The sequence below is a fragment of the Aptenodytes forsteri genome, unplaced genomic scaffold (assembly GCF_000699145.1).
Source record: "Aptenodytes forsteri isolate BGI_AS27 unplaced genomic scaffold, ASM69914v1 Scaffold6, whole genome shotgun sequence".
Classification (NCBI taxonomy): Eukaryota; Metazoa; Chordata; class Aves; order Sphenisciformes; family Spheniscidae; genus Aptenodytes; species Aptenodytes forsteri.
The window spans coordinates 2,124,639-2,151,314 of NW_008795709.1; the positions used below are offsets into that span (position 1 = coordinate 2,124,639).

General features: G+C 40.0%; 1 protein-coding gene across 1 annotated transcript in view; it reads right to left on the reverse strand.

Annotated features, from left to right (window-relative positions):
• DCHS2 (dachsous cadherin-related 2) overlaps nucleotides 1-26,676 on the reverse strand; it is a 78,119-nt gene that overhangs the window by 22,772 nt on the left and 28,671 nt on the right. Inside the window, exons 5-13 of the mRNA XM_019473141.1 lie at nucleotides 24,654-25,673; nucleotides 23,034-23,221; nucleotides 22,435-22,534; nucleotides 15,598-15,755; nucleotides 13,519-14,359; nucleotides 12,321-12,560; nucleotides 7,069-7,203; nucleotides 6,613-6,822; nucleotides 4,521-5,378 (exon numbers count right to left, since the gene is read on the reverse strand). Of these exons, the coding sequence (XP_019328686.1) occupies nucleotides 4,521-5,378; nucleotides 6,613-6,822; nucleotides 7,069-7,203; nucleotides 12,321-12,560; nucleotides 13,519-14,359; nucleotides 15,598-15,755; nucleotides 22,435-22,534; nucleotides 23,034-23,221; nucleotides 24,654-25,673 (3,750 nt within the window). The remainder of the gene's footprint in view (nucleotides 1-4,520; nucleotides 5,379-6,612; nucleotides 6,823-7,068; nucleotides 7,204-12,320; nucleotides 12,561-13,518; nucleotides 14,360-15,597; nucleotides 15,756-22,434; nucleotides 22,535-23,033; nucleotides 23,222-24,653; nucleotides 25,674-26,676) is intronic.

The window sequence follows — 26,676 nt, forward strand, 5'->3', positions numbered from 1 at the left end:
CAGGTCGTTGACTGCTTCCTCTTGGATTATGGGGGGTTCATCCTGCTCGCCATCCCTGTCTTCCAGCTCTGGGGGCCGAGTACCCTGAGGATAACTGGTCTGAGAAGCAGCAGCAAGGAAGCAGCAGCATTTCTACTTGAATCCCTGTTCTTCAGGGGTTAGGTTAATAAATTGTTGCTCTGGGTCCTCAAATCCTAATCCTTTAAGTTTCATATTTTTCATGTTTTCATGAATTCTTTTCAAAATTGTTTACAATTTCTTTTTGGCAGAGAACAAATTTCTTCTGTTTCTGATACCTTTCACAGAAAATGACTCCTTCAAACAGTGAATCTTTACAGTTCATTCTCAAAAAAATATGACCAAACTCTGAGGTCTGTTGTGACACAAACAGGCCCTATACAGATAAACAGCAAAAGACAGTACCCATCCGCTGGAGCTCGCAATTTCAAGTATACTTCATTCAAATACTGCTTCAAGCAGAGGTCATAACATGTAACACTTAAACTGGAGAAAATGAAGAGAAAGGTAGCTTTCTGGATGCAAAGCACACTGAAATGGCACAACGAGGATGAGATCAACACTGAAGCTAGTGCAAGGAAGGAGGGAGAACAGGGTCATAGCAGAAAGCAGTCAGACTGGCTTGAAACGCTATGCAATCAACTTACGGATTAGTTAAGAATATTAAAGGAAGTAAAGAGTGATTTAAAATGTTTATATTTAGGGGTTTTTTTCAGTTCAATCAGACAACCTGATTGCATTTGGAAGTGTCTCAAGCGCTTTAAATAGCCAACGTATCAACCTTTACATTATGAAGTATGGCAGCGTGGACAGTATTTGCCTACCTGGCCAAACAGACTCAAAAACTTTTGTTGTACTCTGCGTTTGGACATAACGTATACACCAGAAATGAGCTACTGTATAATCTATATCATTGTTTTTCTTCTCTCTTCTGTACTCATTATAGTAGTCTCTTTTTCCCTCCTTTGTCATCTAACCCTGGTTCATCCTTGCCATTATTTCTTGAGCCCTCTTAATTGCTAATGAAAGAAAAAGCTAACTGAGCATAAAGAGATGACTTACAGAATAAGAGGTGACATATTTTATGTCTATTAGGAAAAAAAAGAGGGGTCAACAAGTTTTACTGGTGAATCTGTCTCCAGTGAAGTGCTATGCAAACAACCATTCAAGTGAAAGCTTGGTGAATAATAAAGGTTTCTTACCCTCTGGAGACAGCAGTAACTTGATTATTTATTGACTGGCTTCTAAGTGCCTGTTGTAATGCAGTTTATAATATTTAAAGACATTAAATATTTAATATTAAACAAAAAGTAGAAGAATGAGGTTTTCTGAAGGTCATTAAACTTGGAGGTCAAACACTTAAAGAAAATCTGACCACAAGGACTAATTCCTGAGGCACTCACCCAATTGACAAGTTTAGACTAAATTAAAAATAAGGACCCTTGCCTTTGGCTTTTGTTGTTTATACTATTCAGATTTTTTTATTCTTTTTAAAATAAACTTGGGAGTTTTCCCACTCTATTAGTTAAGGTAGAAATAAAATTAGGAGGAAAAGCCACATTTATTAATACCAGTTCTACAAATAATCAGTATGTAATGTAAATCTCCCCTGGACTGAATACACTGGTACCATTCATACTTCTTGTAGGGGTCCCAGGATCACATATATCCTGTAAGCTAACTTCTATGAGAGTTTTAATTATAATCATGTTTTTTTTCCACTGAAATGTAAAGTATTTGATATTTACTTATGCTTATATAAATAAGAAAATACTACAAACAGAGCCAAAACAGTATTAGTATTTGGTAAAATCTCTCATACTCCTAAAAGAACTTGATCTTCTTGGCAAATAGACTTTTATTAAATATACGAAATAAAATTTTGGGATTAAACCCTCCTGTTTACCCTGAAGCTTTGCTGAATTTCCTTTAATCAAAACAACTTAAATTGAATCTTATTTATATTTTCTATAGATTGAATGGGAGAACAATTTGACTATGGCATTGTGTTACCTCAGTGCCTTGGGGCATCTCCATAATTTCAGGCTGGATTGTCTAGCCTGACCCATGAACGTATCTACATGTAGGAAAATTTAGGATCAGAGTAGTTTATCTATTGCCATAAAGCTCTGGATTTTATTTTCTTTCTTTAAACCGATACTTGTTTCCTAACAAAACCTATCTATCTTCCCTAATATTATTTTTTCTTAACTAGAAAGAAATTTTAATGCAGGATTAATGCAGGTTAAACCCATCTCTCCTGAAAAGACTGAAACCCCAGGGCCTTGACCTTACTCCCCTGGGAAGCCTGACAAATAAGGCTCTCACTTCCTGAAAATACAAGCCTGCTGCAGCAAGGGAGAGACAAAATTGAGAGCCCAGGGCTCGCCTCTGGAAACACCCTGGTCTCTCCGCTTTCCGGACACCTAGGATCGAGGGCCCCCGTACATCACCACAATTGACTCTCAATGGGTAGATCAATGAAAAGGCAGAAAACAAGAGATTAAGACACATAGCTGTGATATCCAAACTGTAACTTCTGGAAGCAGCAAATCCCCCAGGGCAGACTCTCCTTTGCAAAGTGACATATGATTAATTACTGTACAGTGCTGATGCTATTAAACCAGGGTTTGGAGGCCTTGGGGGATCTGTGACTCACATTCACAGAAATATTCAATTTTAGGGTGTCCAAAAGTACTTGTAAATCCTGGTCAAATTCATGGAATAAAAAGCATTTTTTAAATGTCAGGACAAATGTGTTTAGGGATTTTTTTTTTTTTTTTTTTGCATTTGTAATAGAAACAATAAATGAAGCACTGGTTTAAAAAAAATTGAAGAACTTTAAAGAACTTCTTATCCCATGGGTTCTGTACTCAAGAGTGCTCAGTATGGAGTGAAAAGGAAATGCTCCTCTGCCTGAGGAGACCTGAATCCACCTTTCATATTTCAGGAGAGTGTTTTAGCCACCAGGCTACTGCACACTCCACTCTTTCCTGTTGGAAGCCTTCTGCTTTTTCCAAAATCCCACATTTTTTGACAGGCAGTGACAGAGCTAGAAGGATGCTCTAGCCTGGTGGTTTGATCACTCATCACAACTTCTTAAAAATAGCCTGAAACAAAAATATTTCATCTACAGTTAAAAAAAAAGCCACTTAATTAAAAAAAAAAAAATCACCTTATTGCCTATTTTCGATCTGTTAATTGAAACATCAGTAATACTCACAGCATTATCTTATCTTAAAATACACTGCTGGAAATTTTGGCTTGTAGTCCCAAACAGGCACAGAGGAAGGAATGGCTGAGTAACCACAGCAGTAATTACTGCAACAGCCATCTTCACCCTTCATTCTCTATTCTGTTTGTAATTATCCAAAAATATTGTTTTTCCAAAATTATTAATACATTTCTTTTTTACCGATTTCTAATCAAATATATAGACTGCTACTCGAGATCTAAGAATTCACTAGTCTCACAATACCCTTAGGATACAAAGGAATATTGCTTTCATTTTACTGAGGGAAATTTGAACTATAAAGAGGATAAATGACTTCTTCAAGGTGAACCTCATGAGGCAGTGTTTGAATCAAGAATATAGTGCAGGTCAGATCTCTAAATATGGCTCGTCAATTGTACGGTGGGATTTGTGAGCAGAAAAACGTGAAAGGCCCTCCTTTCTGCCCCTCATTAGGATGAACCCATCCCCTGAAGCAGGAAAAGGTACTTACCATATCTAATTGGCAGGAGGCGTAATTATTAATATTCTCTGAATGATAAAGAGTAGAGCGGCAATTCTTGTCATTATATGGAACAAAAATAAATAAATCTGTAAGCACCTTGTGACTGAAGCTGATTTGTCTATAGGTAGCATTCAATAGCGCACGCTCTACCTATAGATACTGTAGAAGCCTGTCCGAGTGACAATGTACCACAGCCTCCGAACTTCTCTCCCCTTCACCCCACCCTACCCCCCCATTCTCCTTCTTCTGAAAAGTCCAAAACTTCAGTAAGGTTTTAGAGTATCTCTGAAAGCTACTACAGTTCATGAAGGGTTTTGCAAAAACAAGAACTGTCATGTTGCAACTGGTACACACCACTCATCTCATCTGAGCTTGTGTGTGAAACTGAAATGAGAAGTAAACACTGTCCACCCATCGCTGAAGTCATTTTGCTAGAAGAGTGAACCCACTGATGCTCAGGGCTTCTCAGGCTGAGGGATGGAAACACACCACCTTTGACAAGGGAGCTTTCTGTTTAATGTGAGCATCACCGTTGTACATGGGCAGCAAACCCAAGAGCCAGACAATGCCTCCAACTAACAGACCATGCTTCTTTTTCGTGCTGGTTCACTGGAAAAGGGCAGTCGGGTATTTGCTACATCCAAATTAAATTTTCCCTGCTACTGCACAGGAAAAAGGTTTCCCTACGCTATTCATTACAATTACCATTCCAAAAGGAGAGGAGATTGACAACCGCAAGAACACAAATTGAGATTTGATGCCCACCTGCTGCACTGTTCTCAGGCACACTTGCTTCATACAGGCTATGGCTGAATGAAATCTCCTCCTCTTGTTCTTCTGTGAAGATAATGACCATAGCTGTGGCTGTTCGAGGTGAGAGACCTCGATCTGAAGCTGTGACTAGCAGCTGCGTACTGAAGTCCTTGGAAGTCAAGGGCTCCTGAAGAATGATGTCACCTGTATTTGCGTCGATCTGAAATACAGTTTCTGCTATCATCAAACCAAAAACAACAGCTCCATTTGATCCCAGATCCCCATCCTCCGCTCTCACAGTGGCTATTGTCTCATTCACAGGAGTTTCAGCAGGCACAAAGGCCCTGATAGGATTCTGCAAAAAAACAGGATCATTGTCATTGACATCATCAATGTGCACCACAACACTGACAGTGGTGCTTCTTGGCAAATGGGTGCTACAGTCACTTGCCACAGCCCTAAATGTATACTGGGATTTGGTCTCCCGGTCCAGTGCCTTTGTAGTAACTATAGACCCTGTTACACTGTCGATAGCAAACGCTCCGAAGGTGTCGTCAACGAGGGAGTACGTAACTTCGCCATTCAGGCCATCATCTTTGTCAGAAGCAAAGAGGTCCAGGATGGCTGAGCCTTCCTCTAGGTCTTCTCTCACGGAGATTTGATACTGGGTCTTTGCAAACAACGGGTTGTGGTCATTTTCATCCAAGACCGTTAGATAGAGCTGTGCTGTGGAGCTTCGCGAGGGACTGCCTAGGTCACGGCACTCAATTACAAGAGTGAAATTGCCGACGTCTTCTCTGTCTAAGCTACGAGTGACCAGCAGTTTTCCTGAAGTGTTATTTAGTGTGAAGTATTCTCCAACATTTCCACCTTTCAAAAACACAAAAAATAAAATGATCACAAACAATCGCTTTTGAAAAAAGAATCCCTTACGAATACCGCTATGTTAATTGCAATAACATGATCCAATTGCTCGTACAGCTGGTGCGCTCATGTGCCTTTCACATATTTTATTCCTCTTATATGAATTAAAACCTGCATTTCATTTAAATCAGTGGGTGGCAATGACAGTAAATAGAGAATGTCATATCAATTTACAGAGTGGCTATTTTGCCAGATGCATGTCTTTTTTCCCAAAGCAGCACACCTTATAAAATCTCCTGCAACTATGCTGCTGCATAGTGACCTCTTCCCAACCTTAGTTACGAATTCCAGAAACCTATAAAGCATTGCTGACAATTGTAATTACTTGCTCCTTGTTCTCTTCTACAAACCTGTCTCTTGGAAGTGAATAGTTGTGCAAGGTCTTGATTTGGGGGGCGTAAGGAGAGGGTGGTAAATATGAAGCAGTCAACAGAAAAGTCAGCGGTTTTAGTAACAGTGAATGGCATACATACTTTATAACATGTAGAGAGACCAAAGGTAATTAAATTAAGGAGCATAAAAGATCGTGAAATTAAAACCAAGAAAACATAAAGGAATTCATGTTTCTTCAAAGAAAAATGTTTTGGCTGTTACCACAGTAGCTATCTGCCTAAATTTGAGCTATTGCTGAGAGCCACAAACCAAAGTAAGCACAGCAAACTTGTATTTGTGCAAAGATATTACAGGAGGCTTTGAACAGCTGTGGAGCTTACATTGGCATAGTGGACACGGGGAGAGTTTGGCAATATGAAAACCAAGTATGACATTACTAAATGCTGGGTGAAAGAAGCTCTCATGAAATAAAATTAAATAAATAAAATTAGATTAATTTTTGTACTTGTTTGCAAGGGTATATTTACATTCAGAACTTCCACAACTATAACAAAAAGGACAAAATTATGCCTTCACAATTAATGCCTCCTTCCAGCATTTGGTAGTTTTTTGTTTTTCTTTTCTGTACTATTTCCAATCCAGAAAGCAGACTGAAAGTATGCCTGGAAAGTGCTTATTAATGCTGACAAAGGGGTGAAAGATCTTTTTTTTTTCCACATGAAAGAAGCATGTGGACAAGGATGGGAGCTAGGGAGGCCTGGTAAAACCAAGACTAGTCTAAAACTTGGATATTGCTGTTAACATACTTCCTGATTTATACTAACAAAAATGATGGAATGTAACTTACCAATTATTTTGTATCTTAGAGCCCCGTTATTGCCAGCATCCATATCTACAGCCCGGGTAATGTAAACAACAGAAGGCTGTTGGTTCTCTGGAATACGGATCTCAGAGGCGGGAAGAAGAAACGTGGGAGAGTGATCGTTTTCATCCAGCACTGTGCAGACAACTGTCACCGTGCTCGACAGCGACGGGGTTCCACTATCTCGAACCAAAACTAAGATTAATAAAAAGAAAGCAAATTTTATACAATGGTTGTGGGTGCAACAATAGATGTTTCTTAATAACAGCAGAATAGGGGAGTTATTTGTGCTATGCAAAAAGCACATGCTCCTCTGTACCTGAAAACCTTACCACTTCCATCTAATTCAGACAGCATGAAAAAAGGTAACACTGATGATAGTAACACCACACCCATTCTCACTTCCCATTTTACAGGCACTCATAGATATTTCACAGTTACCTTTAATACTGAAAACCTCCTGGGTTTCCCTGTCCAGTGATGCAGTTGTTACGAGTTCTCCACTGTCCAAGTTCATCTTGAATTTCTCATAACCGGCTCCTGGTAAGACTTCATACTGAAGCAACGAATTCAGTCCTTAAAAGCAGAATGGAAGTCTTAGTAAAACACAGATGCTCTCCTCACGTTCAGGTCTACAGATTTGTCTCTTTCTTCTCCCTCTCCCCGGGAAATGGGTTATGGATGAAATCACTATTTTTAATGCAGTGAGTAACTGCTTCTTCATTAGCACAAAAGATCCAAATTTAAAATTTGGATCTTCAAAACCCTTGTCTAGATGCTGCTTTATGCCTACGTTTTCCAGCCACTCAAAGTGACCCCAGCAACATTTCTAGGCACTCAGGGCATGCCTCCAAACAAGCTGACATATCAACATGGTGCAAGAGAGCATTAACTTAGACCGTTGTCTTCTGCTCTCCCCGAGGTAGTTTATTTATTGCTCAACAGGATGTCAGGCAGAGTACCGGGCTGCTCTGGCAGCTCTGGTTCTCCACTTAACTTCACTCGGAGCCAATGCAATTATCTCTATACAGTACGACACTGAATAGTATAAACATTCAGAGAAAACAACCACATCTTGGCATGCCCACCAGTTCTAAATATTCATAAGACTGAGCAGGCAGGTGCCTAAGTCCCATCAGGGCTCACAGGGTAGTCATCTCCTAGTTGTCTTCAACAGAAAAGCCAATTTGGTGGACAGTCCCAGAGCACATCTCAGGCCTTTTAGACTGCTCCCACTTGTAGCCAGTCTCTGAAATGATACTGCTTGGTTTTATAAAAGTCGTGCAGGATTTCCAGAAGGGAAGGTTTAAGAGTTTCCATCCTTCCGAGTTTTTCTGAATGCCAATTCCATTCAGTTCCTAATCAGACCTACCATTTTTATATAGTACAGGGATATTAGCCTTCCTGTCTTTCTCTAGGAAACAGGCTAAAACTGTACAGGCTTTTAAAAACCTTTCTTTCAAAGTTGCCCACCTGAGTTGAACAAGAAATGTGACTCCACATTCTTACCTATTATGGTTATAAAATAATTTCTTTCATATTTCTTTTCATATTTCTAGTTTCAACAGCCTCCTGAGGAAGGTATAACGTCATCTCCATCACACTTATATTAACTTTAATGAGTTTAATCTTACGTTATACTTGAAGGGCTTGTACTATTGTGCTTTTTTTTTTTTTTTTTTGCAAATTTTTCTAAGTTTCATTCAATCATTCTGTGTTTTTTCAGCCAACAATCAGTCTTTTAGTAGGGTAAGGACAGTTGGTGCACCTGGAAAACTACAGCGCTCCTAGTCATACGAAAACTGCTATTCAGAGTCAAACACTGCCTGTCTGTTCTCATCTGCTGCAGTCAAAACCAGGTCAATTTGCACTGATGGAGAAACACCAGTGTGACAGAAGAAACAGAGCCTACAGTTTTTAACATCCATGACTTCCTTTTTTTGCCTTTGAATAGCTTTGCTAAATAGTTGACAACGCTACTGAAATTTGATTAAGAGAATTATTACTGTAAATGTATTTGCACCTAAACTAAGTCAAGGGAGGGACATATTCATACAATACACAGCAGAAGGAAAAATGAGTTACAGAAATCCTTCCAGCTTTCCAGAAGAAAGGAGAAAAATCACAGCAGTAAGGACAATCAAGGAGAATGTCTTGAAAGTTTAAGGTTACCAATACACACTATCTGATCTGCCCATATTAGACCACCATTCAACTACATTTAAAAAGATACTCACAGCTTTGCCTGCATTTGTCTATCCTTAATCACCAATATGCTACAGATGGAAAAAAGACACATGACGCTGCAGGGCTGATATTAACTATTAGCCTTTGGCCTCCTGCAACTGAACTGCTTCAACCCAGTGCCTTCACTGGCAGATTTCACAACAGACTATTTACAGACAGTACCGAAAAAACATACAGGTGCCATCCAAGTTGACTATTCAAACACTGTTGAAATTAAAACTTTTAACCCTTAAAGGACACAGATATGTGACACCTTAGTTACATTTATTTACCAAGCACTTACTGCCTCCGTTCTCATATCCAGCTGCTAGGAGCATACACCTAGCAGTAGGAGAAAGCTGCACACCCTGCCCAAGAGAGGAGCATGATGACTCTATGCATTCACACACCATGGCACAGCAGCTGACACGTTTGCACTTAATTCAACCTGTTGATTAATTATTCAGTAGTGCTAGTCACATTTTGGGGGCTGAAATTACAAATTGAAATAAGAAACAAACTTTTCTTCCTGCGCATTACAAGCTGGAAAAGGAGCTAAGGCCCTTCCTTTCCCTGCAGGCCAAATGGCAGGGTGGATGCATGGTGCCTGAGCTGCCGCCAGGGAAAAGCTTCAGCCCCTTTTCCTGTTCCCCTGCCACAGCACGGGCAGCCCCTGAGCTCCCACAGCTTCTCGGAAGCAGCAGCCGTGGCCGACACCGGTGAAGAAGCGATGGGAACAAATGTCCCCTCTGCCCCAAATACGGGCTTAAGTCTCATCTTTATAATACTAGTGTTGTTAAGACCATGATAATCCATGAATATGAGCAAGACAAAATGTCTAGTGAATGGCAGTAAGCCCTGTCTCATAACTCTAAGTCAGTGGTCCCTATTAACCTTCTGAGTTTTTTCTCCTAAGGCTCCAGACATAACTACTGAACCACAGAGGTGCACATCAGCTTAAAAGCAGGCCTCGACAAATGCTAGTTCAGTTCAGTCAGAGCTTCTGCAAACGCGTATCTTAAGACAAATCCCTGACCTATCTTAAATACGCTGCGGGTATCTTTGCTTTCCCATGCATTTTTTTCCAGCATTTACCTGTATCACACGTGTCTCTACACTTGCATTTACTTGTGTTGTGCTGCTAGATGTTGGCTTTGGGGCAGGCGGAGAGCTCCCACAGTATAAGAGGACTTAGAGAAAGTGAGGCAACACAGAGTTGCGGTAAGGGCAGCTCTTGTAATGTGCAGGAGGGAGTTGGCCGAACAAGATGTTTCATGGATATCCACATGAAAGAAAATCATTACAAGCAAAAATTTTAGTAGTGATTTCCAAAAAAAAAAAAACCAACCTGAACTAGAAGAAAGCTTGGGTCAAATACAAAGAAGGTGACGGCTGCTTGCTTTCCCTCTTCCCTTCACAGGGAATGAAGTAGAAAGACAGATAAAACAAAAGGTTGATGATGGCTGATATTGTCAGCAAAAATGATTCCTCCCTGTGGTCAGTCAGGGAATATATGAAGTGAGGGGGAAAAAAAAAAAAATCTGTGATGGGAGGTAAGTCCTCCACTGAGACTATGCAAATATGACTGGGATGTGAACTGCAATTTAAAGAGAAAATAAAAATAAAGTAAAAAATGTGATGTAAAAAATAAAGAACACCATGAGAGGAGTCATCTTATTCAAAAATTCTGTTCCAAAAACGTAAGAAAAGTGAGTAGCGTTATATTTATGAGACTCCTATATAAATCCTATTTTCTTACATTACGAGCATCACTTCAGTATTTATTTGGAACAATACCGTTACACACACGACATGGGACCAAATCAGGCAAATGTGAGAAAAAGACACAACAGAAGGACTGTGGTTACTGGAAAATGTACTTTAAAAAAAAAGCAGGAAGGAACCATCAGCCACAACAGCGCTCCAGCCCGAAGTGTCTGCACAGGCAGGCGCACACTGTGCCACCCAGTACACTTGGAATGCCCTTCCTCTCCACCCTGCCACGCCACCCCCTGCTCCCTCCTCCTAATGGCTCCCAAAATTTCCCTTCTGCTGTATTTCCCACAAGATGTGCAATAAATAAATATAAGGGACAGAGAAAGGAGGGAGAGGAATTCAAGCAAATTCCCACTACTTTTCCCTATTATCTTCCAAATTTTTACTTCAAATACTGCCTTTTTTTTTTTTTTATAGTGTGATCCACAAAAGAAAGAAAATACTTGGAAGAATGAGGTACAGAGGTAGACTGTAACGCTGCTCAGCTGTCATGAAGATTTTCATAGACAGGGCTACTCACCCATTCCTAATTTCTAAATACTTTACATACTTGTGGGGAAACGTCTCTTCTATATAGCACCTCTACTGAGCTCACATCAGCCTTTTGTAATCAATACATGCTCTACATTAAAATGACAAATCTTACTGAATACAGAAAATTATTTTGCTAACAAGATCTATTGCTTGATCTATTTTTTGTATAGCACAACCTTAAACAATTCTGAAGATGTGCAGAAAGTGAACCCACAGTAAAAAGAAAGTCATTCACAGAGTTGAGACAACCTTTGGGCCAATTGCACCAGTACTGTAGTATTTAATTCTCTTTCCAGTTTTTATCTTTACTGCAGACTACAGACTCTATGTAACTGCCTCATGTTACACCAACTGTATGCACTGTGCATGATATCACTTAAGATAAGATTCTCTCCAGCACACAGACTACCTGTAACATCATATGCATTTTAGATATTTCAAAAGAGCAGGTAGTTGCAAAACTGGAGGGAATTTTTTGTTGCTTAGCAAAGACTCTCTCACGTTTAGTGCTTACCTGTGATTCAAAGAGCATATGAATCACCCCTTCTTACTCATCCATTCTGCATATGTTTGAAAAGCAATGCATTAACATTCTTATCTATGTAAAATCCTATCTGAAATCCAGAGCGGCTTCCGCGATCCCCTCACAGCTCAACACTAGCTCGAAAATCTTGGATGACAGTGCCCCTCTCTGGTCAGAAAAGATTAGTGCATATTTGCCGCTTCTGTTACAAAACCAGGACCCTTGCCTAGTGAACTGTTTTTAAACTATTCAAAACACTCTGATTGAGAGCAACAAAACGTTCAAATATTAACTTTAACTGAGCTGAACATTGTTTGCTGATTTATAACCAGAGCACGCTGGCTATCTTCACATGAAAGCTACAGTATGCTGAGCTACTCTGCATCATGCAAGCGCGCATTTTACATTTAATATACCAGTCAGAGCTGAAGCTACCCCAGCATGCAAGTCAGAATACGTCCAAGCCCTGAATAAAGGTTGAGGGTCTGAACGAAAAGCCATGTTTTCAAAGTCAAAACTCATACATTACCTTGGGAAAAGCACGACGACTGTACACACAAGCACAGCAGGCAGCAAGATTTGATCGGTCTACTATGGTCCACAATGAAATTAATAGCAAAAGGACAGAAATTACCTGCATCTCTGTCCACAGCTTCCACTTTTATGACAAACTCCCCTGGATCTTGGTTTTCATGAACTGCAGTCTCATAAAATTGCTTCAGAAATATCGGGGTCTCATCATTCACATCAAGAACAACGATGGTTAGAACCTGCGAGGCGGAGAGAGCTGGGCTGCCGTCATCAAGAGCCATGACTGTCAAACTGTAGCGCTCCTGAATCTCACGGTCCAGAAGCCGGGCTGTACTTAAGAGTCCTATTATAAAGAAAGACGGTATTAAAAAAGTATTCTGGTCCAGGTTAGGATCCCAGTTGTTCCAGCACTCACAGCCTCAATGTAGTATCACTGTGCACGTTGTGCCACTGCTGCAAGGCTTCCAGACTTTGGAGTCAATCATTACCTGTGATTCCCTTTAGAGTGCTAATTGCCCCAGAAATACTCATTTTGACATCAAGGGAAACTGGGATTCATGGAATATTCAAGTGAAGTTCAGAGATTGCTTTTTATTTAACTTTGGGCTTAACTTTTCAACTTTATTTAACTTAACTATATGCCTTCTTTTGCACATAAGTTATGCAATTAGGAGCTCTACAAATCAGTGTCAGCTGTATCACATAATGGATTCAAAATCAGAATAAGAACCAGAAAATATTGCAACTATTAGGGTGAGATTTGCATTTGTGTGCAGATGGTATAATAGTTACAGAACTCATTCAGGAACCAGAGAATTTCAGAGGGCCTGAAGAATGAAATTCATCAGCACTTTCAGCCTTCACTGAACATGTTCCACCCACAGTATAATGCACATTCCTTGATCTTGGCTTTGCCTTTCCTTGTGTGTACATATAGCAACATATGTGTGTGCACACGCTTTAAGTATGCATCATGCAAAAATCAGAATGAAGTATTTCACTGCACACACTTTCTTCCCACATTCCTTGATGTGCTATTGGAAGGCGCTCCAGTACATCTACACAACACAGTAAGCGTCACGCAGAAATTTTTGAGCTGAGTCTCACTGAGCTTGCCTACTGCACGTAGTACTGCTATGCTCATATGGTGCTCTGCCCAACGTAATCACCCCTGAGGACGCTGAGTCACCTGGGTAGAGTACCATAGTAATGTGGCATTTCAGTATTGCACTGTATGCACTCCCAAATATTACCGTGAGAAGCACGGTACGAGAAACTCTAGAGAACAGAAGCTACAGTACCTGTGATTTTATCCAATACAAATGCTTTGTTTTCATTGCCTGAAAGAATGTGATATGTAACTTGTCCATTTCTTCCTTCATCAGGATCCTTTGCGATTATGCGGTGCACAAGGAAGCCCACCTCCACATCCTCCATGACATAGGAAAGAGGCGAAGACGTAAAACTGGGACTGTTGTCATTGATATCTAAAATAACAATTTTCGCAGCCAGGGAATCAAGCCTGCGATCAGTCAGATTTATTGCCTGGTCTGCCGCAGACACTGTAAGGATCACAGAGCGAGTAATCTCTCTGTCTAGTGGAAAAGCTGTGGTCAAGGTGCCATATGAAGGGTGAATAAGAAATGGATTTTCACCCATGTTACTCATTTCTAGGGAATACCGTATTTTGCTGTTCAGAAAACTGCCATCTCCATCTTTTGCATTGAATGTGTAAACCAGAGTGCCAACAGGTACATTTTCCTCTATGCCAATCACTATAAAGTCATCTTGAAAATACGGAGAATGATCATTCTGATCTTCTACATCAATACTTAGGAAGACAGTGTTATTCTGTGGAGGATTATTATTATAATCCTTTATAATAACTTGCAAAAGGAAGTGTGAAGCTGTTTCATAGTCAAGTTCCTTGGAAAGAAAAAGGTCTCCTGTCAAGCTATCTATTTCAAAATGAACATCATCATCATCTTTAGCGATACTGAAATGCAGTTTCCTGTTAGCTGACAGATGATTATCAGGCCACTTCAGAGAATTCAACACTTGTGCAGGTTTAAAATTTTCAGGTACGACAAAGAACTTGAAATCTTGAGAGAAGACAGCTCTCCCATTGGGAAGTGGGATTACCTGCAACAAAAGCACAAAGACTGCAATATTTTCCCATTGTTATTATGAATAGTATAATGAAAATTGTTTTCCTTAATTGAGAGTTTAATCATTTATTATTTCTGACTATATTTGTCCTAAGTATGCCTCAAAGCAGAAAACAAATTCAACATGCTCCGTAAGAGTTCAAATAGTTCTTGGCCAGTCATTCCATAACTCTATCTTTCATTCCCACGTTAAAAAAAAAGGGACAAGACTGTCTCTCACCCTCTGAATCACAGGGGTCCAAAGACAGACAACTTGAACACTGCTATCTCTGCCCCTACTCTGAAGCACTTCAACTGTCTTTCTACGTAGGACAGTATCACAGGGACAGATGTGACAAAGAAAGCACGGTACTTTATGCAGTCTGCCAAACACAAACGATAGTTGGGTTTCTCTGAGGGTTGTTTATGTCATTACAGGGTTTCATTCATTATGGATTTCTGCAGTGTTCCAAGTTAATGCCTTAAAATGAAAGAATCTCTTTAACTGTGGGAACTGCATTTGCCTTGTCTTGACTGAAGCATTTTTTTCCAAGCTATCCAAAATTAACCATCTTTTGGGTGACATGAAAATAGCAGCCTCAGTGACATTCAACCTCTGATAAAGGAGCGCACAGGCGGCCTGGACAAAGCAGCCCCGTCGCGGCTCGACGAACAGCAGGTGGCTGGCTGTGGAAAGAGAACATGCTGGATTTCACACTCCCATGCAGAGCAGCCCTGTATAAACCAGCACAAAGGAATGACCTATCCTTATACTGGGTTACAGAGACAGAATTTAGAAGAGAGAGTAACATCGTGGAGAAGGAAAAAAAAAAAAAAAAATCTACTCTGTCCTCAAAGGAAAAAAAAAAAAAAAATCTACTCTGTCCTCCACTTCTAGTCCCTCCTGACATTTGCTTTTCATTCTGCCTACCTGGATATTTTCTTTCTCTTTTCCAGTGTTCATAATGACCCCCTACTAAAGCACAAACATCATCTCTTTGCAAGACAACCCAGAATGCTGTTGTGTGTTCTTAACAAATCAAAATGAGTCTGCTCTCTCATTTCCTCCCTCAACAGAAAAATGGCTAAAGAAAATTACCATGAGACAAGGTGCTTGTAATTTTGAACTTCTTCCTTTCTTCAGCTTATTTCCCTAGCTTCTCCCAAAATTGTTTTTTCAAAGAAACTAAGTATCTAACATAACTGTTCTATCCGTACAACATAAACAAGTACCTGGATGTAAACAGCAGCATGTCCTTGAAGTGAAGGCATCCCCTGGTCCCTGGCCGTGACCATCATTCTGTAGTCTGATCTCTCAGCATGTGACAGAGACCGGGTTGTTCTTAACTCCCCACTGACAGCATCAATCTGGAAGTATCCTATATCTTCTTCTATGGGGAAAAAATGGATATGAGTTATTGCAGATCTCTTCAGCTTGCCTCCATAGTACTGAACATGGTAATTAAGAGTAAGAAAGAGCAGGACCCAGAGGAAAGGGAACCTGCTGCACTCATTTCGATCTCTCTGGCTCATTTGGTTCACCTCTTCTTCCTCCATCGAGTACATAGTTATTATAAACCACTTACTCTGGATTTAGAAAGCTACAGAGCGAAATGCCATGGAGTACTAAAGCAACTGCTCAGTTTTGTACCAATGTTATTCCCACCAATGGTGTGTGCATCAGGAGAGCAGCAGGTACCTCAGGACTGGTACTTCTACTTCCAATATAAGTTGGCAGGCAGGGCCAGAGAAAGAATTAAGTCTTAGTCTCTGAACTGGCATGAAGGGTCAAGTAAGTGATGCTGGATACACAGCTGGCTCATCTCCCTCACAGACTATGGGTCAGCAAAGAGCCCAATCTACCCCTAAGACACCATAACTGTAGCGATGCCGCCTGCCCTGCCTGTGCTCTGAACCAGGAGCTAACTGGGGGTAGCTAAAATCGTACAGAGCAACATGTGAATATTGGAAATTATGCTTACATCCTTCATCAAGGACTGACCGCATGTTAATAACAAGCAACTTCTGATTAAAATTACTACTTGCAGCTACATCATACTACATTTATGATGTAGTTGCAAAGAAAAATTCTACCATAGAAGAGTAAATAGGTCTTTGTGACTTAGAAACATAGAATTGTTTAGGTCAGAAAAGACCTTTAAGATCATCAAACCCAACTGTAAACCTAGCACTGCCAAGTCCACCACTAAACCACGTCCCTAAGTGCCACATCTACACGTCTTTTAAATACCTCCAGGGATGGTGACTCAACCACTTCCCTGGGCAGCCTGTTCCAATGCTTGACAACCCTTTCGGTGAAGAAATTTTTCCTAATATCCAATCCGAACCTCCCCTGGTGCAACTTGAGGCCATTTCCTCTTGTCCTATCACTTGTTACCTGGGAAAAGAGACCGACACCCACCTCCCCCATTTTCAAGGAATGCAATACGAATTACTCTCCAATTTTTAGTAAAATGGGAAAGTATCTATTACTTGGCATACCTTAGCAGAAACTGAGAAAATAGAATTTGTCATAACTACTTCTCTCTTAAAATACTATGCAAACAACTTTTTGCTATGTGAATTTTTAATAAGGTGTGCTAGTGGGTTAAACAAAGTCATGCAGCATAACAGCTGCTATTCTAATAAGCAACTGTGGTAAAAATAAATTCAGTGCAGATGTAGTACACAAAACACCCATCAAGAACTATATTTCCATAGGCACCTAAGTGAGCATGAAGCTGTTTATGTTCTCCAAATCTGCACATGCAAATTAGTTAGCTGCACATATAGATGTTCATTTTTGTATCCAATCACCTCACCTGCAACTGTAAAATATTTGCACCTGTAGAATTTGAAAAAACACTGAGCAGGCTAGTTAGAAAACAGGGTTTTCACAATCAACAAATAGGAGTTTTTTCCAATATTGTTCTGCTATTTTTGACTTACTATAGGTTTCTAATGCTCCATGAGTCCCTTCTGGGTTGACTCTTGCAGTCTGGAGCGTAACGAGGAAATTGCCAACAAAAGGAAACAATATGTAGAGACAATTATATTGAATGAGACAAACCTGCCTTCTGCATTTTTCATGATAGTTTCAAAATATTAATGCTGCTATATTACTGTTTTCATAAATAGCTTTTGGTTACTTTCCTGGTTTAGGTCCCAACAGTATGTCTACCTTCACAGATATGCTATTCTGTTCCATATAATGTTTCATGACACAAAATCCCAGCTAAGCAAAAGGCAGAGGAGATATGAAAAACAGAACACATAATGTGAATTGCATGCATATATTTTTAACATTTTGCTAAAACTGACATTTCAAATGACTGATGGGGAGAACTAACAACAAAAAGAAAACAGTAAACAGAAGTGCATGAAAACCATTCCCTTCATTTTTCTACCAAAATGGAGCTACAGTTACCAAACTGAACCAAAAATTAGTTTAAAAAAAAAAAAAAAATATCATCGGAGAACAAAAACATTGCAAGTACACAAGTGCAATCTGAGCATGAGGCTGTGAGGATTCACCCTTGCTTCAGCAGCGATGAGGATAGTCAGTACGTCTTAGCATAAAGACAATACTTATTTTTCTGTTTCAAGTAGCAGAACATAGATAGCTAAGTTCAACTGAAATAGGTGTCAGTCCACAGAGCTTCTGAAGGGTTGAAGCTTATTTGATAGGAGAAAGGAATGGTCAGAATCTACATTTTTGAATAAAATAAGAGAGAGCTGGTCAGAAAAGAAATTACCAATAGCATTATTCACTATAGACTACAATTCCACTAAAATCCATATATTGCATGAAATGGTTAGTTTTGCGCATATTTTGGTGGCGTTAAAAGTAACAGAAAAGTCTGATAATGTTGGAAAGAGATATTGTATAAAACCAGAACCCTGTGGGACTTCCATTTTGAAAGCGTTTCTCATTTTCATCTTTTTTATCTGGTACTGCACTATAAAGACAGTCAAAACTGTAACATCTTATTTCTATTTTTATGGTATTTTTATCAGTCTATTTTTTAATTTATCATGGACAATTTCAAAGTGCAGCCATTTGATTCCAAATCAGAAAAAACTTCAAGAAAAAAAACCCTTATGAAATTGACTTCCTTTCCTCTACAGACAGACTAAATCAAACTTTTATACTACATTTTGTAGCTAAAGCAATTTCTTCAGTCTCTGAACTTCAAAAGCCTACCTAAAGACAGAACCTGCTTTTCAACTGATTTAATAGATGACATGTACTAAGAGAAGAGAGAAACCACTTTTGAATACTTTTGCCCGAGATTACCGAGGGCAAGTGCACATGAGTGGTAGCTTGCTCACTTTCTAAATACACTCCAAATCTTCCTCCTCATTCTTTTGGAAGTTCAAAGTGAGGAATAAGGGAAAAGGCGGTTTTAACTTTTATACTCAAAGAGCATGTCAGTCGTTGCTCTAAAAGCTCATGTTCCCTGCACTTCCAGAAACATTTGCTCAGCTTTCATCTCCGTAAGTCACTTGAATTAGGCAACTGCTGCTTATATCGTACACCCTAAAGATGTCCCTTTTTATATGAAGAGAAAAGGAAGAAAGTATAGGAGAAACGGATAAGAAAGAAGGAAATTGAGAAGAGCAGATGAAGCATGGAACAGGAAAAAAAAAAAAACAAACTCTCGATAACTAGACTCTAATGGCCCCAGTCTTTTCTTGCGCTTGCAACTCTACCCTAACCTGAGAATAAAGATAAGCTTTTCCACTTAAATCTTCCACCTCTGCATTGTCCAACCTGTTGGCCAGACTTTCATTTACATGAGGTTCTCCAAAGCCCAGGCACTTTCTCAACTCTGTGCTCTCAAACATCATCACAGAAGCTGCAGTTTTGGACAAAAAAAAGATGGCCTGAGAAACCCCAGGCAATGTGTGGCTGTGAACTTTGGCAGAACATTCAAGCCTTCCAGGGACTGGCATTCAGGCAAAATGGACCAGAAAGCAGACAGACAGTAACACTGGAGTTTTCTCAGATATTCGTGACCTCAGTATGCAGTGATAGTTAGCTACATACTTTTACCTAATTTCCTGAAGAACTGTATCTTTCCTAGGTTTTAAAATACTTAGTGCCTTGGCCATCTCATTCTTCTTTGAGATGAAAGAAAAGTTGTTTCTCTTAACAGAAGAGAGGAAGGCAATACCATGGCTCCCAAAGAGCTTGAACACGGTGGGGATGCTGCACAAATGCAATCCTCTGCAAGTCTAGGAATGTTCCCTGCATGCTGCTTGCAAAACGCCCTGGAGAACAAGTACTTGTCCACAGACATACGTACAACACTTGCCAATTTGTGTGTGTTAGCAGTGTAAACTAGGCTTCTCCTAGCACTCTGGTGGTCAACTGCTAATGTATCCTCAGAATTGGTCTAAATATAACTGTAAAAGCCTCTACTTTGCCAGTGCTAGTCTTAACACACAAAGCAATCGTTTATGATGCACTATAAATACAGACTAATTTTTGTTATAAATGCCATACTATAACCTATTGACAGTTGTAAAGGAGGCCAGGCAAATCACTTTGCAATTGCCGGCATCACTAAGGAATAGTACACAGAGTTGGGATTCACCTGCCTCTGCATTAGGTTACTCTTTCAGTGATAACACAAAAGTGGAGGTATGGCCATATGATCATGCATTTTCATGAATGTTTAAGGATGATTTGTTTTGATTTTCTGGGAAGAGGGAGGGGCATTTTGAAGAAAACACTTCTCCTCTGAAGGCTAAAATTCACCTGTTGTGTAAACCCCATAGGTCTTTTACAGATTTTTCCTTACGTAATTTGTTGGCATTTGTCATTAGCCCTCCTGCATAGCTTAATCTATTGCTGCTATCTTGGCATTTCTTTAAGGTCTCAAGAACATTAAAAATTACCCAGTGACTCTTACAAGCTTAACAGCTGACACTGACACTCATAGCTCTTAAACTTGTGGCAGTCCCTCAACTGTTGAAAAGAGCACTGGTCTGCATGCAGTCCTCCAATTAACCTGATGCCTTTGTGTTTAACAAATATGCTGTAAATCAGATCATATTTCTTCTTCATATTTTAGTACTGAACAATGTCCCAGAACTAGAAAATACTATTTTAAATATAAACCAAGCAAGAACTTCACCATGAAACAGAAGACCAGATGTTAAAGGCTGTGAGCCAACTAACAACAACAACAAAAATTAGTATCAGAGAAGCTCAGCTGTTTCTGGATTTGTTTATCGGGAAAATATCTAGTTCCAAGGCTGGGAGGGCTCTATTAGTGTGTGTTTGCTGCCGTTTTTATCCTTTTGTTCTTTCTAGAGACAGCATTTGCAAGACCAGTCATATTTTGTGTTGCTAGTCATTTTTATAATTTGAACTCTTACTTACTCCCCTCTGGGGCTCTACAGTGAAGCCAGTAAGAAAATCCAATGTGCTGTTTGAAGGAAGGAGATACAGTTAGATATACAGATAGGCAGAGACCCCTGAAGAACACTTCCCATATTGCCTGGACATCACCCTTCAAACAAAGAGTTGGGTACTACTCATTCTCTTTTTCTTAAGGGGGATCATTTCGTGCAAAATATTATTATTCACAATGCAGAAGTCTACGATTCTCTCCAATTCCCTCTGGAAGAGGCAGACACTTCTATCCGAATTAAAGGAATAATAGTATGGCCATAAACTGACCCTACAGTCTTTTATTATCTACATATATTTCAACTGCAAAATTTTCAATAGAGTTGTTAAATGTCTCATTTTTTTAAGCATCTCTTGGTGGAAGAGAGCAGAGTTAGTTCTCTGGCCCTTGTGGTATTGGATCTTAAAGCCCTTTCGTTACTCCACAAAAGTCAAAAGGGTACATAAAGACACAGTATAACGTAATCCATGGGAATCTTTTGGTAATTTCAGCCTTGGCAAGAAGAGGCTACACATTCCCTTGCTCTTTAAGAGTGAGGAGTAATGCAGCTTTGCAGTACTTTGTTCTTTACTCTGCAGTGACAAATAATTGTAACAAGTTTAAACCAACTGAGCCCACATTTGAGCTCTGTCTACACAGAAAAGAACACCTGAGGAAATGCACTGAGTGGATGGAAATACTGGAAATGTTTTCTTGCTCTGATGAAACAGTATGCTCTATGTGCAAACTACCATCGACTACAAATACCAAGCTTAAAAGGGATTGATTACATCAAGCTGGTAGAATAGAGCAGGTACCAAAATAAAATAAATAGTTCTGTTCTTGGCACCTCTTGCTGTTTTGAACCAATAGTGAAGCAAAGCAGGAGGAACAGACATGTTTTCCTCATTGGTTACAGACGAAGTGCTCTGTTGTGTAGAAGTGTAGCTAGTGGTATGCGGCAAAAACAGAGATCACATCTATGTCTCTTACCAGTATTAATGCCCCAGTCCCACTCATGTTCTAATTTAGGACTGCTCTGTTATTGATTTCACTGCAAACAAAACTGGATCCTATAGCTTACCCCAGAAGTGAACTACTACATGTAGGAATTAAGGGGAAAACTAAAGGGGAGAAGTGTTTTTAAGCGGCCACACTATGTCAGGCTAACACGGTGCTAAACAAAGGGTGAAACATGAACTAAAAACCACAAGCCTCATTGTTTGCCCAGATTATCTGCTGATCTTTCTGATCCCTGTCTCAGACTGTCATGAACCGTTCTTTTAGCAGGAAATTTTTCAATTGGTCATGGGAAAAGGGAGATCATCTTTCCTTCAAGATGTTAAACAACTGACTGAAACACTAAACTGTACAGTACAAGATCATGGTCCTAATCTTTTCTGAGTGCTGTTTGAATGCTCTCTGGCCGGCCACCCAAGCAACCAAACCCCTGGGAAGATGGGGCAGAGGGGGAAGGGAGGAAAGGTAGCTGCTTGCACCTCCTTACATACTTCATAAGACATATGACGGTCCTGATTCCTACTTACACAGGCACCTTTATTCAAACAGACACAAAATAGACATAAAATCCTGTATGTATACATGGCACCTCTAAATCTCTAGTTATTTCAATGTATCTTTTCTTATGAATAACACTTTAAATTCTTACCTGATTCTAATGAATATAATACAACACCGTTGTTTCCAGAATCAAAGTCTTTTGCAAAGACAGTGGTAATAAGTGTCCCTGACGGCTGCCCTTCCAAAACCTGTCATCAAGCAGTTTATAAGTAATTTGCAAATATACATGGATAACAGCGAGTCTTAAAATAAATTCCTTGCCATAACACAAGAGTTTAGCTGTTGCTCTGTTTTCCATTTCAGTAATATTTACAGTCAGTACAAAGAGCATTTCAGGAAATGGGTAAATAATACAGTTCTAGCAATCCTCTGTTCCGGTCTGCATATATTGCTAATTCAAAAATCTTTAGTACAGCAGACTCAGAGGTCAGGAATTAAAAGACATTCTGCTGCATACATAAATAAAATTATACATGTATACCCTTTACATCTAACAGTATACAAGGCAGAGAATTGTAATCATTTGATAAATTTTGAAATTCCCAAAAATACCCGAGTCTCAACTAAGGATGGGTGATGTTTCTATTTCGGTGCCGTACTGTTACTGTTTCACAGCACGGGGGGTTTGGGCTCCTGCCACAGGGTGGTGCTCGGAGCAAGGCAGCGCATCCCGCCGGCAGCACCCACCTTGAGGTGCAGCTCCTGCCCGGGCGCCGCCTGAGGGAAGAGGGGCTTGTTGTCATTGAGGTCCCTCACCGCGATGTACACAGCTGTGGTGGCATTAAGCCGCGGTGACCCGTGATCGGTCACTAGCACGGTCAGCTGGTGGTGAGCTTGTTTTTCATGGTCCAGTGCGACCCAGTTTATGATTTCACCTGATGGACCAAGAAAATGAAGGAGAAAGGGAGTTAAGTTATTTACTATATGCTAGCACTCATCTTACTACATGCAATTATACATTTAATTTGAAGTGAAATAATGACACGTCTTCTCATACACCTTACTGCTGACATTAAAACCTTAGCTTTCCAAGCTCCGTTCCATAGAAACGTTCTGTCAATCACACTTTGCACTTGTACTTTAGTACCATATTATATCCTTTACTGCACAGTGGATGCCCCGGAGCAAAGGTATAAAACAGTACGAACCAACGCACTAACCTTCCAAAGAAATCCATCTGGCCTTTTCTTCACCACACTTCAGGACAGGTAATACATGAGCACAGGGTTTTAACTGCTGACAAATGGCCTTTATTATGCCCCTGGGTTAGGAAATGCTCAACACAACGCCTGTGGATTAATCAGGAACCCGTATGTCTCCTATTCATTCTGGTAAACCCAGTGAATAAATCTGACCCAGTCTTCTCTCCATCTGCTCAACCATATTCAATATAGCTGTAGATTTGCAGTTGACCAAAGTCCTTCACGCAGATAACGACATATTATTTTAAGATCTTCCTGGTTAACTCCTAATACTCTGTTTGCCTTTAAACTTCCATAAACATACTCAACAGGAACCTGCTTTGAAATGACAATTTTATTTTGAGGTTCATACAGAGAAATTCTGGGAGAGCCTATTCACTCCCCATGAGGACAGGACATCTGGGAACAGGAATTTTGAACAGCAGATCTTTGCTCGCTATGTATCATCTTGCTAAACCAGATTCTTTTACAGTGTCTGCGCTCCTTACAGGATTCCCCTCCTCTGGGCTCTCCACGCTGTGGTCTGTGGTGTTATACTCTGTGGACATAGTACCTATTACTCAAGGCGTTTGGGATTCACTGCAGAGTACACCCTGTGCCATGAAAAATTTCTCTCAGCCAATTTGATTTCTGTGCTGCCATGTACAACATGAACTCAGTTTTGATGTAACTTACAGAAGTTTTCACAAATATTTTAAATCACTGTAACTGTCAAATGTCATAGTTACCTTTACAGTTATTTATGGCTGATCTGAACTTTTCAACTGTACTTGATCACAGGCAATTAAATTCCTCATATGAACTATTGAAGCTATAACTTAAAAGGCCTTCTTTTAATTTGTTACAGTCAAACACTGAAACTTATGACCAAGTGACCAGAATGAAGTCATGAAAAAATCAAATCCTAAGGGTTAGTTCATTCTTCATGAACATGTATTAGATTTATTTCATTTGCCAAATTGTGAAGCTCTGAGTTAGAATATTCACATATCAACCCAAGAGATTCACAGCAGTTCCTGAAAACTTTACACTTTACTTCCATTCCCTTAGGGAAGGCTGCTTTCCAAAAGCAATATTAGGCAGATTACAAATCATAAAATGCTACCTGTGTTGGAATTCATCTTGAAATACTTTCCATCAGACAAGAGGAAATAAGAAAGTTGTCCATTTCTTCCTGAGTCTTTGTCAACAGCTGTAATGGTGCCAACCACACCCCTGGGAACTGGATTTTCCTCCATTTCAAAGAAGTAGCTCTCACGCATAAACATGGGAGAATTATCATTTTCATCCAGGACATTAACTATTACTGATGTACTTGCATTTTGCCTGAGGTTTTTGTCCTCGGAGGTGCTGACCAGGGCTCTAAAACTTAGTATCTGTGCACATTCGTAGTTCAAACGTTTCCGAAGATAAATCCAGCCAGTACCAGAGCTGATTCCAAATGCAACAGAATCTGTGCTAGGCTCTAAGGAATATGTCAGCTTGGAGGTAACACTGTGTGGATCAAGGGAGTGGGCTTGAACCTGAAGGATTTGGGCACCTGGAGAGGTAGCTTCACTGATTTCTACTTGATACACCAAGTTTTGAAAAACCAAAGTAGGGCCCATCTTCTGCTCTTCAATAATCACCGTCAACATCAACGAAGAAGTCAGAGGAGGACTTCCGCAGTCTTCAGCTGCTATGTGTAGAGTATATTCCTGCTGCTTATCTGCAAACACTGTCCTGGTGAGGTTTACCACTCCAAGGCTTGGATCAATGCTAAATGTATTTGGCTGCTTGCTTGCAATACTATATTTGATTGCCCCATTTAGGCCACTGTCTTTGTCTTCTGCATGAGCAATGTAGACAGCAGTGCCAGGAGGCTGGGTATGTGAAATAGTTACCTTATCAGATTTGGTAAGAAATACCGGAGGGTTGTCATTAATATCTATCACAGATATGTTGACCTGGGTGCTACTGTAGACAGGGGAGTTACCCAGCTGTGACTGAACAGTGAGCACTACAACAGACTGAGTTTCATGGTCAAGCTGTTTTTTGGAGCGGATGATACCAAACTGGGGGTCAATAGAGAATCTTCCTTGTGGATCACCAGAGGAAATTCTGTAAGAAACCACTTCTAAAGAATCTGGAAGTGGAAATAACAACAAAAAATGTAAAAAAATATGGAAGTGATAACACGAAGGTTGGTAAGAACATCTGTGAAGAATGCATGCTGTTAAATTCAGCGGAATAAATGTAAGCTACACAGATGTTTGACTTTCTTGGGCTTTTTATGCTTCCTTCTTCCTGTCCCTAGAGCCCTTCAGTAAAATATGACTGTATACAGTTTGTCCACTTGTGCACCGTTTGATTTTCATCTCACTGGTATGATAAAACTCTTTAGAGAAAATAGTATAATAGCCTCTTGTTTTTCCCGATCTAAAATATCAAAAAACCACTCCTATAAATTAGTCTTATGGGAGTAATTTCACTACACACAGGCTATAGCAAGGAATGAAACAGGTGGCAGTTCTCTGAAAGAACTTCATTTTACTGAACTTACTGTTCATGGATGACTACTGCTATAAGCCTTATACATCAGATGCTACCTAAAGCAAAAGCTATCTAAAGGTTCAGGCTTATTACCAAGGCTGCTCTGCAGGTTCTACCTCACTCTGAGGACAGTGGTCAATACACTGTCCTTCCAAGAAGGAGAAAATGGGAGGACCTGACTAATCAAACTTATATAAAACCTCTGCCTCTACCACCTTACATGTACAGATCCATCATCAAGCTGGTATGTGGACTCATGGCTCCCACTGCTCTGCATAGGAACCAAATACATACGGCTCTCAGGACAGGGTCTTTTATGACTAAGGCCTGGCAGGAGCTAACCCAATTCCCTCTAAGGCCTGGCAGGAGCTAACCCAATTCCCTCTAAGGCCTGGCAGGAGCTAACCCAATTCCCTCTAAGGCCTGGCAGGAGCTAACCCAATTCCCTCTAAAAATGATAACAAAACCAAATTGATTAAATACATTTTCAAAAAGTCCTATAAACATTCATCTGGACTTCACCACTTAATTTGAGAAAAAGTGGTGGTGGTGGGGTGGTTGGTTGGTTGTTGTTTTGAGGGGGGTGGTGTTTGGGG